General features: G+C 40.0%; 1 protein-coding gene across 1 annotated transcript in view; it reads left to right on the forward strand.

The window, feature by feature from the left end:
- LOC124131227 overlaps window positions 1–15,633 on the forward strand; it is a 30,755-nt gene that overhangs the window by 9,157 nt on the left and 5,965 nt on the right. The window contains exons 2-13 of the mRNA XM_046494340.2: window positions 1,000–1,701; window positions 3,807–4,077; window positions 4,411–4,570; window positions 5,359–5,714; window positions 6,945–7,317; window positions 8,107–8,347; window positions 8,966–9,218; window positions 9,528–9,668; window positions 10,157–10,203; window positions 13,101–13,599; window positions 14,070–14,260; window positions 14,972–15,432. Coding sequence (XP_046350296.2) covers window positions 1,000–1,701; window positions 3,807–4,077; window positions 4,411–4,570; window positions 5,359–5,714; window positions 6,945–7,317; window positions 8,107–8,347; window positions 8,966–9,218; window positions 9,528–9,668; window positions 10,157–10,203; window positions 13,101–13,599; window positions 14,070–14,260; window positions 14,972–15,432 — 3,695 coding nt within the window. The remainder of the gene's footprint in view (window positions 1–999; window positions 1,702–3,806; window positions 4,078–4,410; window positions 4,571–5,358; window positions 5,715–6,944; window positions 7,318–8,106; window positions 8,348–8,965; window positions 9,219–9,527; window positions 9,669–10,156; window positions 10,204–13,100; window positions 13,600–14,069; window positions 14,261–14,971; window positions 15,433–15,633) is intronic.

Consider the following 15,633-nt stretch of genomic DNA (forward strand, 5'->3'; position numbering starts at 1 on the left):
CTAAAAGCGGCGTAAAACCAAACTCACTCACTCACTCACTCATACATATATGACAAATACTAGGCTCCAAAAGAAAGCTTACACTGTGAAATACTGCCTAGATGCACATAAAAAGATTAACTTGGCTGTCAATCATTGGGAAGCCACTTTTTACATTTAGTCTTGGGTATGCATGGGTCTATCAACAAGTCGGGAATACTGACTACGTTTTAAATGAAGTCAAAATGAGACTATTTCAAGAATAGCATTCGAAATTGAACGAAAGTTCCTGATATTTTAATTATTCTAGTTATAAACATCATCTGCATCCTGAAGGTTATGTTACAAATACTATGTATTAATTATTAGACAGCATCTAGCACTATTAATACTGGTGGGGCAGGGCTAGACAGATATTGGATGCAGATAAAATATCCTCAAAGTAAGCCAAATCGGTCAGTTTTGTAATTTGAATATGGTTGAAGTTGAGTTCCACGTTGTTTCTCCATTGTATGGTAACACAAGAAAGCTATGCATACTCCTCAAATATAGAAACATATTGTAATTTTTGAACAATTCTGTCTTCTTAAGACGGATACTAATAATAAAATTGTTAAGAGCTATTTTGATCCAAATAAATTTATTATTAATGTCGTATACACTGCAAATATATATCTATTACTCAACTTAACCTTAACTCTATGTATCCTATATGTTTGTGGGTCTTCGGCCTTGAATACAATCAACTGTATTAAAATATCTTGATATATTATATATTGTTTGTTTTCGTGATTAAAAAAACAAACAAAACGTAAACAATACCACTTTTCGTTTTCGATATGGAATCCTTACTCTTTTTGATGAACAAAGTAGAAGCGATTATGGCTTGTCTCTTATTTCCCAATATTATTTACTGCCAAAGAAATACACTTCTTAAAAAAACATTGTTTTATTAGTAATAAATATTGAATTCACAAACATGCCTGACCATGTGTTGTCACCAGTTGTTCTCTGTTCCAGCACTGGTCAGCTGCCAGGTCTGGACACAAGACATGCTGGACAACTTCGCCCAGACTCTGCAGGTCAGATGGAAGGTCAAGGACAATCTTGAGTTCGACAACAAATACTTCGCGGAGGTGACCCTGAAGAATACAGGGCCGTTTATCCTGGGTAAAACCGGGCAATGGAATATATACTTCGACTGCATCAGAATGATAGAACCCGATGTCCTACCCCGACCAGAAGGGGTTGTCCTAGAGGGTCAAGGGGTCAAGGTTACCCATTTGCAAGGTTCCCATTTTCGCCTTGAACCAACGGACGCGTTCCTTGACCTACCGTCCAACACAAGCAGAAAAATCAAGTTTTATGTGAAGTATTGGCAAGTTGCTAAAACAAGTGTGATGCCGAACTGGTACTTCATGGCACCGGGTTTAGCACCCAAGGTAATAGAAAGCACTGTTGGGGAAGCGTTGTCTTTCGTTGACGACTTCATTAAACCGCAGCAGGTGAAACGATACGCGGCGGACAAGTATGCTCCCTTCACACCACAGGAGAGATACAGACGGAACCACTTGACCGACCCTTTCGAGAAGGGAGGGGTCAGGATCATCCCCAAGCCCCTGAATATGACGGTGGTCAAGGAGGAGAGCTTAACCATCAACGCGGATACATGGAGGGTGTATGCTCTTGACAGCCTATCAAGCGAGGCCAACTATTTCAAGCGTGGGTATTGTCTATGCGACGTTAAAAACATTTGCTTGTCCGTCCCGTTCCCATCTCCAGTGCTCGTATATCGATAAACCTACACTGATCCATGGATCCATTCCCGTGGTTCTTGCGATCTCAAAAAACATGCCCTTGATTTTCATTAGCTAATTTGATTTGCTACTCTACTCAGTCTAACGGACCAATCAGAATGCGAGTTACAAACCAGCCTAAATGTTCGGTTGGCGATATCTACGACATGGCGGCCAGTCCCAGTGATTACGATAGAGTTTGTGAATAATTGGCAAGCAAAGAAAGACCTCTAGAAACCTTTTGATTGAAATGATGTCTTCATGTCAATGAAAACTGGCGGTGGCTTTGGTTTCAAGGCAATACGAGTAACCTGCCTTAACTATATTCTTTTTTCAATTTTATTGAAATTTGATTGGTAGGTAAAATGTTAAAGAAATCAATGGCGGGTCATTTAAGAAACACGGGTAAATGAATCCAGGGATAGGTGTGGGTTTACCGTAATGCGACCCCTGGAGAAATGGACAAACACGCATGAAAAAAATGAAAAACCCACTGTCAGTAATTAGTCAATGTATCCAGTTGAACCTGCATACTTGCATTCCTTTACAGATCTTTATTGACCATTGAATGCCTTCATCACATATGCCTTATCTACCGCAGTGAATAATGCACTGAATGTCACATAATACAGCATTTTGAACAGAATTATTTAAAAAATTGGTTACTTTTGGTTTATAGATGTCCAATAAACTGGACCAAGGGATTGAAATATATTGAGTGAGTGAGTGAATGAGTTGGGTTTAACACCGCTTTTAACAGTATTACAGTTATATCGCGGTGTGTCAGCTTAATGTGGCAGGAAAACCTGAAATGATGCAGGTCTCAGTAAAACCCACTAGCACGGATATGGTGCTGACAACCCAAAAACATATCATAGGTTTCTGGCGTGCCCAAGGGACACAACTGCACAGCTAATCGCGGCGCATTAGGCGACTGGGCCACGCGTGCTCCCGTGAAATATGTTGAATAACCAAAGAAATCTATGAATGATATATACTCATAGGGTGAAAAGATTGCCAAAGCATTATCTGGGGACCTGTTATCATTCATCTCATGATCTTGTGGCTGCCTCCGTGGTGTAGTGGATAGAGCATCTTCCCGGAGAGCGGAACGTCGGTGGTTTGATCCCCTGGCCGAGTGGGGTATCCATGTTATTTATTAAACTGCGGCATGGTTAGCACTATTCCGGACTAGTACAGCAACAGATACACGTGCATGCAGGTCGACATGTGCGTAAATCAATCTTAAATGCGACGTTAAACCAAATTTCACCTAACCTCAAATGTCAGGTCCAGTCTGGTAGGAAAAATGAAATTATTCTTATTTTTGCCTATTTTTTTGCTAGCAAAACATGGGCTTCTACGTGACGAACAGAATGGTTTCCGATCCAGACGAAACTTCTTCTTTTTCACCTTTATTCACAACAGAAAAACCACAATTACACAATTCCGTATAATTTCGCCATTCCCTCTTTCATTAGGCATCAGGTACATATCAATTGAATGTTTCATATGCATGCAAAAATTTGTCACCGAACATTCAAAAGCGGTTGGTAACCTGGTGGTGACTTCGTAAGCTGGTCGTGCTGAAAAACACACAAAAAAACCGATCCCCAAAGAGGTATAAACAGTGAAGACATTCTTCTATTCGCAATATGTATTGTACTTTTACAGTTTAGTGGTTCTCAGCTGCTGAAATCGCTGTGCAGAGTTTCATCCTTTCATCGTGCCAGGAATCTTTGAGATTCGATGAAATAACAATTAAATGTTTTGGCAGGAGTAGTGCTATGAGGTGTCAGGCAACGAAAACATACATTTTTAGGCAAATTGTACGAGTGGCGGATGCTACCTGGAGAACAGGACATGCCTACCCTTTTCGCGAACACCTGGTGTCATCAATGATTTTCAGTGATCCATTCATATTATTGTTTACCGCTTTTTTCCTTTTACGCCCAATGGAATCGGTTATGTCAGATAATCAAGTTATTCTCGGGCGTTGACGATTTATATTTGTAAAACAAACTTTTTCAGAGATGTCCAATATTGACCTCGGTGGTGCAGACATCGGAAATAACGTCATACGCATGCGTATTGGCAACGTTGCTGTTCCCGAGGGAGGGATCCCGAACAGCCCCGACGCGTACAGACTGACAGTGGATGTCACCAACAGAGTGATTGAAATCACGGGACAAGGAGCCTCGGGGGTGATGTACGGAGCTCAGACCCTGCTCAGCCTCATGTCTCAGAGAGGGAACATGGTCTGCAAGATGGACATCATCGACTCGCCGAGATACTCATACAGGTGATATATAATACACCAAAATACTTGTATTTGTTCAATCCCATAACTGTCCTTCCCAGTCAGTGTGTCATCTCAACCAACCAGCATTGGGAAGCGTAGGGAACCCAGATGTTGATTTTGTAAAACGTTCTCTTGTTGGAACATCGATATGTGCGATGGTCGGCTTGAAATGGCAAGGGAAAAACTTGACATTGACACAGGATAGTGGACGCTCGCTTGTCCAGACTCGATGACAAACATGATATGATATATGTTACCCCATCTACTCAATTGCGTGAGTGCAAATGTCGATTTGTGGTCGAGGAATGCCAATGTTTGGTTATTCATATACAGGGGTCTCCATTTGGATGTTGGACGGAACTTCCAATCGAAAGAGGAAGTGTTGAGACTGCTGGGTAACATGGCGATGTACAAGCTAAACAAGCTCCACCTTCACCTGTCTGAAGACGAGGGCTGGAGACTGGAGATCCCAGGGCTGGGGGAACTCACTGAGGTGAGAAGCGACTCATCAGTAAATAGTGATATTCCCTTGGAGGTGTTGAATAAATAATAGTTTAAAAATACTTCAAAATAAAATGGCCTCCGGCTTCACTCAAACACATCAACTGTTCGCTGGGAAAGCTGGTGTCCTCAAATTATTCGTGTGAAAAGAATAATATTCGCCTCGTATCAGAGAAACAAAGTCTTCCGGAACAAGTTATTTTCGTTCACCCCACACGGAAATTATATTACTTGTTTGTCTTCAAATCATTACCATCAACAACATCACACCAATTTATTGACAGCTGAAATGCATAATACCAAGGTTGTTGTTGCCTTTATAGCTTTACAAATTGATGAGTTTCTGACTGTGTTCACAGCAAAGAGCATACTGGTGTAGCTATTAGCTTAATGCCCTTTAAATGAATATTTCGGAAAGACCTAACCCTTTCAATCTGGGGTTCCTCTCATATGAGCGGTGAAAACAGTAATCACTATATTTCACTATAACACCCGAACACACTTGAACAAACAGTTTCAAAGGCAGAATATGTATCTGTTTAAATCCATATTTTAATAAAACAAATTAAAGAAAACTCCTCCAGAATACTTGAAATCTTCAAGAATAAGTGTGTAGGTGTGTGTTCAAAGCTGCAATATTCCAATTATATGACGACGTCCTTAAAATGAGTCTTTTCCCTCAAATCCGGGCATGATGCTTGATAACAATAATATTACGGTTTAAATGGATACAGAGTGATCCGTCATAAAAAATATGAAGCTAAAAAATTGAATTTGCAGATAGGTTCCAAGAGATGCTTCGATCTCACAGAAATGACGTGCCTGTATCCACAAATTGGTTCCGGTCCAACAGCGTCCACTTCCGGTTCCGGGTTTTACACAAAAACCGACTACAGGGAAATTCTTCGGGAAGCGAACAGATTGCACATTCAGGTCATACCGGAATTTGACATGCCGGGGCATTCCCGCGCCGCCGTGAAGTCAATGGAGGCAAGGTTTAAGATTCTTCAAGGTCAAGGCCTGGAGGAGGAAGGCCGGAAGTACCTCTTGGTTGAAGAAGGGGACAATTCAAGTTACATCACGGCACAAATGTTCACAGACAACTCGATTAATCCCTGTCTGGAATCTACCTACACGTAAGCATGGAAAATAAAATAAAATATTACTCGTGTTATAGATACTGTCACAGAGGCGACAAATCCTTTTTTTATCCCTTAATGCCGAGCGCCAGGCAGGGTTGCAAGTGCCCACTCATAACTGCCCAATGCTACATATATGACCTGGCCTGGAAAATGAACCATCAATCTACCGATATCTGGGCAGGCGCTCTATCCATTGCACCACGGATGCGGTCATATCAGTGAATGAAGGAATGTTTTTTAATGCCGTAATTTGAAACAGTTCATATCAGAAGTCACATTAACAACTTTGGAGTAACATTTTTTATATTAAACTGAGGAGCAAAAGAAGATCTACCTCTCAGCTGATTGTATCATGTTTGATTTTTGAAAATATCTTATGTTTGCGATATTATATCTAAACAATGAATTGCGCTTTGTCAGCACTCAGAGATTACTTCTACATGTTATTATTTTTCGAAAAATACTTTTTGATTTAAAAAGTTTAAAAATGAAAAGAATTTTTTTCAGAACCAGAATTGCTTATAGGTATCTTAGACATCTTATAATTGACAATCAGAACATTTGCTTTTAAAACATGGTAGCGGTCATTTGGTTGCAAATTCATTTCTTAACCAAGTCATCATTGAACCAATTTCTTTGTACTTTTTACAAACTGCTGCAGGAATGAGTGATGCTTAAATAGACATAATCAAACTTAATACATTTTTTTTCAATTTTCAAATACATCAAAAAACAAACTCGGTATACTTGCTTTTGCCCCTCAATTTAGTATCCTGTATTTATTTGCTGAGGAAATACCGGTGTTCTTGTCTACAAACTGATAAAATCGATTATCTATTGACATCTTTTGTAACTATTGTTACAAATACATAAATAACAAACTCGGTCTACTTTCTTTTGCCCCTCAGATTAAATGAGACAAAAGATAATTAAACCATCCTGTTAAGATTCCTCCGATATGGTTTCATGGGATACTGGTACCTTGTTTGATCGTCATTCTTGCATGAAGAAAGTGGAAGTGAAATAAAAGTATGTAAAGTAATGACAAGGGAATTATCTCACTTCCTTTATGAACCAAGTTTGAACATGTTGAATGGGGTTTTATTGCAGAATAACTCAACGGGAAGAACACTTTGTATTTCACAATTTTGACATTTGTGAAATTTCGGTCGATCCATAATTCAAGTAATGCGCCTTATTTACTCAAGCAAATGTCTGTTCTAGGTTCATCGACCACGTCATGCGAGAGGTGATGGCGTTACATCAAGACATTCAACCACTGACAGTCTACCACTACGGAGGGGATGAGGTTGGGAACGGGGCATGGGTCAATTCCACAGCCTGCAAGACCCTGTTTGGCTCTAACACCGTGTCTACTGGACAGGTCAAGGAGTACTTCTTCACACGATTGGCAAATCTGACAGTTGCAAGAAATCTAAATATGGCAGCTTGGGAGGACGGCCTCGTGAGGCAGAAAAATGAAGTATTTGACAGAAGCCTGGCGGGGAATGAAGAAGTGTACAGCTACGCCTGGGACAACATTTGGGAGTTGGGAACAGGAGGAAGGGCGTACGACATGGCCAACAAGGGTTATAAGGTATAAGATTATGTCGATATTGGATTGGGAACCGCTGCGGACCCGGTCGCGATCCAGTCACAATTTAGTAACATGGAGAACAAGGATGATAAGGTATATGTATCTCGATTACGATCATGTCGATGTTGGATTCAGAGCGGATGCTTACCTGATGACGATCCAGTCGCGATCAAAGTAGATAAGGATTCTGACCAAGTCACGATCCGTCACAATTAAGTAACATGGAGAACAATGATTATAAGGTATATGTTTCTCGATTACGATCCTGTTGATGTTAGATTCGGAGCGGATGCTGACCCGGTATTGATCCAGTCATGAACAAAGAAGATGAGGATTCTCACCAAGACTCAATTCAGTTGCGAACCTGCAGTGACCAAATCGACAGCAGATCTTTGCATGATCATGCGCACTTTTGTTTGTTATAACGATTTAATAATATGGACAACAAGAGCCATAAAGCAGTAACATTCACAGGGAACGTCCGACCACATCCTGATCCAGTCGCTAACCTGCCGTCACAAAAATAAGAGCATATCTTTGCCTGGTCACGATCTGGTAGTGAACCTTACAGGGTCCATATTTTATTTGATATGTCACTGTGATTATAATGATAATTGTAATATTGTCCTGTTGAGTTTGTTTCAATGGATTCATTGCATCAACAATCGAGTGGACGTTTGGGGTGATATTTACTGTAAAGAATATAACATTATACAGGGATCGGATTCTGTAATTAGTGTTGTGATCTGTGAATGTGTGATAAAGTATGCTGATTGATGTTATCTACAGGTCATAATGGCGCACGCCACCCACCTCTACCTGGACCACCCCTATGAGCCCGACCCAGAAGAAAGAGGCTATTACTGGGCAACCAGATTTATTGACTCTAAGAAAACGTTCAGCTTTACCCCCGACAATCTCTACTCTTTGATTGAGGTGAGGCGGTCAGGAGTTACTCTAACGAGGGAGGAAGCTTGTGGAGTGAATGATGAGAGTTGTCCTCCCTTGCAGAGACTAGAAAATATTGCCGGTAAGAACTAAATAAGAACATGTTTGTGTTAATAGTGAAGCAGTACTTTAAATGTTCATCTATCAACAATTAGGACTCAAAGATTCTCAAACGCTAATGTACGTGGTAACTGCATGATAATATTAAAGATAATATTATGACTTGGACCATTTGGTATTGTAGATTGATGTGTACGTTTCATATTCCTTCTTATGACAATCCAGCATAGATGTCGTTGGGGTTAAGGAAGTAAATTGTCCCTTTCAAACTTCTCTTCGTCATACTGTGATGCTTTTTGGAAGATTGTTGGAAGCGGTGGAAAGCCAACTCAAAACGCAGGAACAAATTAGCTTTACCTCTGGTTTAGCCAAAAAATAACCGTTGGACATGCCAGATGTCCTGAGCAAAATATTTCTCCTTCCTTAAGAGAAGGAATATGGATGTATTGAAGCAGTGGCCGAAACCTATGTCTCTAATAATCAAAATGTAATAGTGAAAACATGGAAAATGGGCCAACTCTTGACTAGATACTTGATTGGTGAACGGTATGAAACAGAAACAAGCTATCTGTAGAAAAATACCTACAGACTTGTGGGCGAGTGTTGCCAAACTATACTTTTACACTTTATTTGATTCTAGGACTCCAAGCTTGTTTATGGACCGAAACGTCCAGGACGCAAGACCAGGTGGACTCACGACTTTTCCCTCGACTGCTCTCATTGGCTGAGCGTGCGTGGCACAAAGCACAATGGGAAGACGAGAGTGAGAGCGAGGCTGGCAAGGCCGCCATGAGAGAGGACTGGGAGTCCTTCGCTAAACTGATTGGTCGTTATGAACTTCGGCGTCTAGAAACCAACGGTGTTAAATACAGAATTCCCCCACCAGGAGCTGTGTGAGTATTTCGTTTTGATGTGCTGATAGTATTCATTCCCACTCAGGGCCACTGAGGATTATCAATCAGAATAGATAACCAGTACCCCATACTTGTCGCAAGAGCCGACTATTCTGCCCCCGGAATCCCTGAATTTTCTTTCATGTGATCTCTGAAGTTATTATAGTTAATCACGACTCGGAAAGAATCGGGTGATCATTGAACGAATCGGTTTGACTTAATATATTTGGGAACAGTATATTTCTCTCTATATATAGCAAGTGCATCAACTGACAATGTACACACTGTAATATCCGACTGTATTTACAGGGGAGAGAACGGGTTTCTGAAACTGACCACCACATACCCCGGGCTGCCTGTCCAGTACAGCAAGGACGGTGGCAACACGTGGTTTGTCGCCAACAACAACGTCCTGGTCAAACCGTGGGACACTCTACATCTCCGGACTAGGTGAATAGAGCTGGACATAGGGAGAACTTCAATATGTCGATGAAACACAATTGGGTACAACTATGGCCTGTACTTGCTTGATTCTGTTTTTTCCCCTTATGCTTCACCTGCCAAAACTTACTGTCCTATGTGATCAAACAATAATTTTGACAATTTTACTTTAATTAACTTGAAACATCATTTTACTGGTTTTGTAACTGAGGCCTCACAATAAGGGATTGATATTATTTGGATGAAGGACTTCAGAAAAAATAGTCCAGAAAATGTGTTCAGACAAAATTATTTGACCTCGTGTTTCGCAAAAAAGAATAGTTTATCCCATTCTATCCATATCCTATCAGTGAAAATAAGGTTATGTCTTGGAGGAGTAACAGAAAATATATTCTTTTTCTCACATAAATATACATTAAAATTTTAATTAGGCGGTGACTGAACTGTTTGAATCCCAGCATCGAAAGTCCTATGACCACTGGATGTCTCTACTTCAGATCCAGCAACATGCAGAGGTTCAGCCGAGTTGTTAAACTCCAAGGAAGTGAGTAAAAAACTTCACCCATATATGTTGTGGTAAATTGCCAACGGTCTCCCTTTCTTCTGAAACATCAGGTGAACAAATGATATATTTGGGATAACAATTTCTCAGTAAAGTACAGATTCTCGTACTTTTTGGGGGGTTGACTCCAATCCGGGATTTGACCACTTTCTAAATGGCATTTGTGTCTTCATCAAGTGAACAATACTTGTTCTTACTGCACACGATGACAGCTTATGTTGTTGGGGGTACCTTAAGTTTTCGTCAACCAAACTTTCATGACACATAGTCAAACGAACGCCCACTTAAGATATCGATAGGAAAACACATCCTCATGTTAAATGTAAGAGTAGCCATAGACACGCTTTTTGACACACAGACACACGCACACACAGAGAGAGAATTTTTTAAATTAAATTGAATTTCACATTTTAATTATTAGGCTGTATAATATCACAATTAGAGATAATTACGTGGTGAACACTTTTCTTCCTAAATCAAAAGGTTATCATTCCATGATTGCTCACGTGAGGAGTATATTTACACCAGACGAAAAAGCACACTTTTAAAGCACGGACATTTTTTTGCCATTTGTATGTAAATGCCCAAAAGTCTTGTCTGAATTTGACTTTGTTTTTGAAACCATGCGGTGCTTTGGCATCTTGGGGATATGATATCATGCATATCGCTATTAGTGCGCTGGGAATTTTGTTTGGTTTGTTTTGTTTTGTTTTGGTGTTTTTTTTTCAACACGGCACTCACCGATATTACAGCAATACAACGGCTGTTTGTAAATAATGGAGTCTTGAATCAGACATCCTGAAGGAGCAATGATCTTAGCATCAGGGATACCATGCCATACATTAACCAAGCCCGCGAAACTGACCTCCCGACCCCGTCAGTCGCCTCTTACGACAAGCATAGGTTGCTGAAGACCTATTCCAACACAGATCTTATTAAAAGGGGGATTTTCGTTTGACATATTGTTGTCATGTCAGTGGCCAGTTGCTGTAAAAAGTTTGTTTTCCGCCCACCCCAAAAAGGATTAACGGGAAATCACTGAAATGTGGTACATGTCTTCCTCATGGCAGGCTGAGACCTGGTACTTATATTACTTTCCATGAATAGCCTATGCCATATTTTCGTTGTTACACTGAACTCTCCGTAGGGGCATCATATTTAATTTGGCTTATAGCCACGAATTTTTATAATATATTATGTATCAAAATGCATTGATATATTTTCTGTTGCAAATTATAATCTGATACATCATGATTCTATAGATAAAATGGTGGTATGTATACAAGCTATAGAAAAGTAAACAGTTTTCAACTTAACAATGTGTGACACTCTGACGCAGTCTATTTCGTCATGCAGTGACGTTTCAAAAATGTTCTTGCGAAATGTTTAGCAAATGTATTTGAAAACGTTGTATTCACGCGAATTTGTATGGTTTCGGAAAAGTTTTGGCAGCGTTATCTGCCAAATTTAGTAATAACGTTTAGAAAATGTTTTTGAAAACGACCCAGGGCGTCGGAAAAGCTCAGTGTTTTGCTGCCAATGTTCCAAACGTACAACACCAACGAACTGTTAACACGACACAAATGATTAGGCGTGTTCTGCAGGAAACACAATATCAGTGGCAGACAAGGTAGTTAATGCTATGTCCTCTAAAGTCAGTCAACAAAGAACTTCAAGATAAATTCTGTGGAGATTTTAATATTTTTAGAAAGCTTTCACACCTTTCGAAATTATTTTAGTCACCTTCTGACATAACATTTCTGCAAGGTGTTGAAAACATTGTAGTGAGTGAGTGAGTATGGTTTTACGCCGCTTTTAGCAATATTCCAGCAATATCACGGCGGGAGACACCAGAAATGGGCTTCACACATTGTACCCATGTCCGGAATCAAACCCGGGTCTTCGGCGTGACGAGCGAACGCTTTAACCACTAGGCTACCCGACCGCCCCTGAAAACATTGTAATAACATGTTATGAAACAGTTTCGGCCATATAATAAGCATGATGTTCGCCTACATAATAACATGATATTTTTTAATAACACTAAAGAAACATTTCAATAACATTTTGAATAATTGTAAAACACTTACACCTCATTCTAATGATTTGACATGTGTACACAAAGTTTTAAAACATGATGATAACATTTAAAAAATATGTTCTGGCATAACATTTCTGCAACGTGTTGAAAACATTGTAATGACATGTTATGAAATACGTTCGCCTATGTTATGGTATAATGTGCTTGAATAGCATTTTGAAAACATGTCATTAACATTTTGAATAGTTGTGAAACATTTCTATATCTTTAATAAAATGTTTTTGATGAAAATGTTTTTGAGAAACTACAATGAAATCTCATGAAAATGTTTTGAAAATGTTACGTGTTAGCTGGGTACTACCAACACAGAACGTTTTGTTTCATGATTGTCTTGGTGACATGACTAGGTCGTACTAGATTTGACAAGATTAGGGATCAAAGATGAATATAGATAGATATTGGTGAGGTCAGCTACCACCTAAATTGATGTTGGTAATTTGGTCAAATGGTTCATGCTTCAGATGGTAAAATGTCGAGCCATTCTGGGAAAAGAAGGAATGGATGTTCTTCTGTTAACGTTATTGCATGCGATGCAAACATATTGTGTATTTTGCCAGTTGCTGATTGCTTTCGATCATATTCAGATTGTTTTGAATTTCATGAAGTTAAACAGTGCTTCGCTTTTAATATAAGCCCAATGTCTTGACATGTACGAATGAAGGGTAACTCAAGGTTTGGACATGTTGGACAGTTTCTATATGAAAACCAGCTATCCAGTGCTATCTGTGACTATTAATGTAGTAGAAACTGGAAAGTAGGAAATGAATTTTTTTTACAGACGAACCTTCGCCACTGGTAGACCAGTCTGTCCTTGACTACATGGCAGAAAACATCGTCCTCACTTACTCAGTTTTGGATAACTTCCAAGATGGCGCTAGCACGTTTCTTGCCCAAGTCACTCTGAAGAACATAGGTCCACAAGATGTTGTCAAAGGCAACTGGGGCATCTATTACTGCAGCATCTATATGGTACCTGATGACCAGCCAGAACTGACACTCGAGCGGATGACCATCAAACACATTAAAGGATGCTTGTTCAAGATGGAGCCAACATCTGAGTTTAAACCACTGAAGTCGAACGAGGTACGGAAACTTAAGTTCCGGGTTCAGAACTGGTCTGTGTCAAAGACGGATATGATGCCTAACTGGTATATGTGGGCGGAAGGACTGAAGGCTCGCACTATCGCCAGTACCAAGGGACCTGGGTTAGAGTTCGTGAAGGACTTTACAACAGTCAACCAATGGAAGCGGTATGACACTCCTGATCTGAAAGACAGGTAAAGGAATTACATTATTTGTATAAGGAGATACTTTTATTGTGGTGTTAATTTTAGGGTATGCTGTCGGTAATTTATTTACCGTAAATCACCTAACATAATGGTTTTGAAGGATGGAAAGCCTTACAATCTCACTGACAATACCCCGAGAACAATAAATGTTCGCCCCAAGCAGCTATTGTAGACATGACAAATATTATTTATAGCTTCTCCTATGCTGTCAGCAGTGTGTAGCTGTGTTCCCTGAAACACTCTAATCACAAAAATGCCAAATGAAAATAAATTCATATACTACCGACCCTTCTTTAACAAAATGTAACGGTCTAAATTTGTTTTTAAATTTATAGTTTCCATTCGTCCATCGACCAAAGATTAAACCAATCGATTGTAAACGGTGTCAGTGTTTGTAAAATTATTGTTATGTTGTGGCATTGTTAATAATATTCTAGTGAGTGTGTCCAATGTCTCAGGTACGACCCGTACTCCCCTGATGTAAGATATGGAATGGCCCAGGACATAACTGACCTGGGATCATCTCAACATCCAGTTATTCCTACTCCAGTTACCATGGTGATGGATGATAATCTTGAAATGATGACGTCAGCAATTAAAACCATTTCTACTGACCCTTTGTTCCAAGCTGACGCCGACTTCCTCAAAGGTCAGTAGAGGTCAAGATGCTTGCTTGTTTGCTTGTTTGTCGTTGAAAGCCGCACCCAGCATTATTGAAGTAATATGGCGACGGCCTGTAAATAATCGACTCTGGACCAGACAATCAAGGGATTGACATCATGAGCACTGATCTATGCAATTACGGCAAGCATGGGTTGCTGGAGACCTATGCTCTACCCAGATGTTCACGGATCTAGATGTTGAGAAAGAGACTTGATGTAGTGCTATGACCAAGTGATTTTTAAATACATAGACATATGTGTGGTAGCCAGTCGATACAAACATTTCCCCCGGGCTACATATCATTATCAGACATTATGCATGAAATTTATACTTTGTCCAACTGTTTAAAATAGTAAAAACCCATCACGATATCTTAGTAGGAGAAGGGGAGTCAGCGAAAACAAAGCATCATTTTATTTCTTCTTTTTTTTGGTACTCTAACAATAACTTAATAGATAGCTTATTATAAAATTTAGATACAATTTTACATTTTCGTGTTTCAACCATGTTTCAGGAAATATTTTTTCATAACACCTGTAATGTATTATTTGATGCGAGGCGTACCACCATGTCAGTTTGCATCAGGTTCCGTCTGTAGAATGGAGACCCTGGATACACGAGGATGGTCAGGACACCCGGTTGCCCTGTACTATTAGTAATTTAAAAGAGTGTAATGCAATGTTTTATTTGAATCCAGACGAGCTCTCTAAAGGAGGTTACTCTGCCATCAATGTCAGCACATCAGCTCCACCACCTCGTGGCTACATCCAGCTTCTCCAGAGAGACCCACAAGTCATCATAAACAGAAAAATAACCTCATCCCTAGAAGCATACTCTCTGACCGTTGACCCTGTCAATGAGGTCATCCGAATTTGGTCCAACACATCTGACGGCATCTTCTATGGTATACAGACCCTGCTCAGCCTCGCTCTCAAGTCCAGCTCTGACGGCAAGTTGTACAAGAGTACCATAGAGGACGCACCCCGGTTCGCATACAGGGGGATGCATTTGGACGTGGGCAGGAACTTCCATGGGAAGGAGTCGGTGATGAAACTGCTGGACGCCATGGCCATGTACAAACTAAACAAGTTCCACTTCCACCTGACGGAGGACGAGGGCTGGAGGGTGGAGATTCCAGGTCTGAAGGAGCTCACTCAGGTGAGTAAGTGAGTGGTAGATTGACTGAGTCATAATGTTTGGGCTACATGGTAGAGATTCTAGACATGGAGGAAATTTTGTAAATTAATAATAAAAAAATAATAATCATATTAAGTACATTTCTATGGCGCCAAGTTCCATACATTCAGTGAATGCCTATATGGCGACATTGATAACATGAGGAAAATAACTATTAACAAT

The sequence above is a fragment of the Haliotis rufescens genome, unplaced genomic scaffold (genome assembly GCF_023055435.1).
Source record: "Haliotis rufescens isolate VD_foot unplaced genomic scaffold, xgHalRufe1.0.p SCAF_14, whole genome shotgun sequence".
In the NCBI taxonomy this organism is placed as follows: Eukaryota; Metazoa; Mollusca; class Gastropoda; order Lepetellida; family Haliotidae; genus Haliotis; species Haliotis rufescens.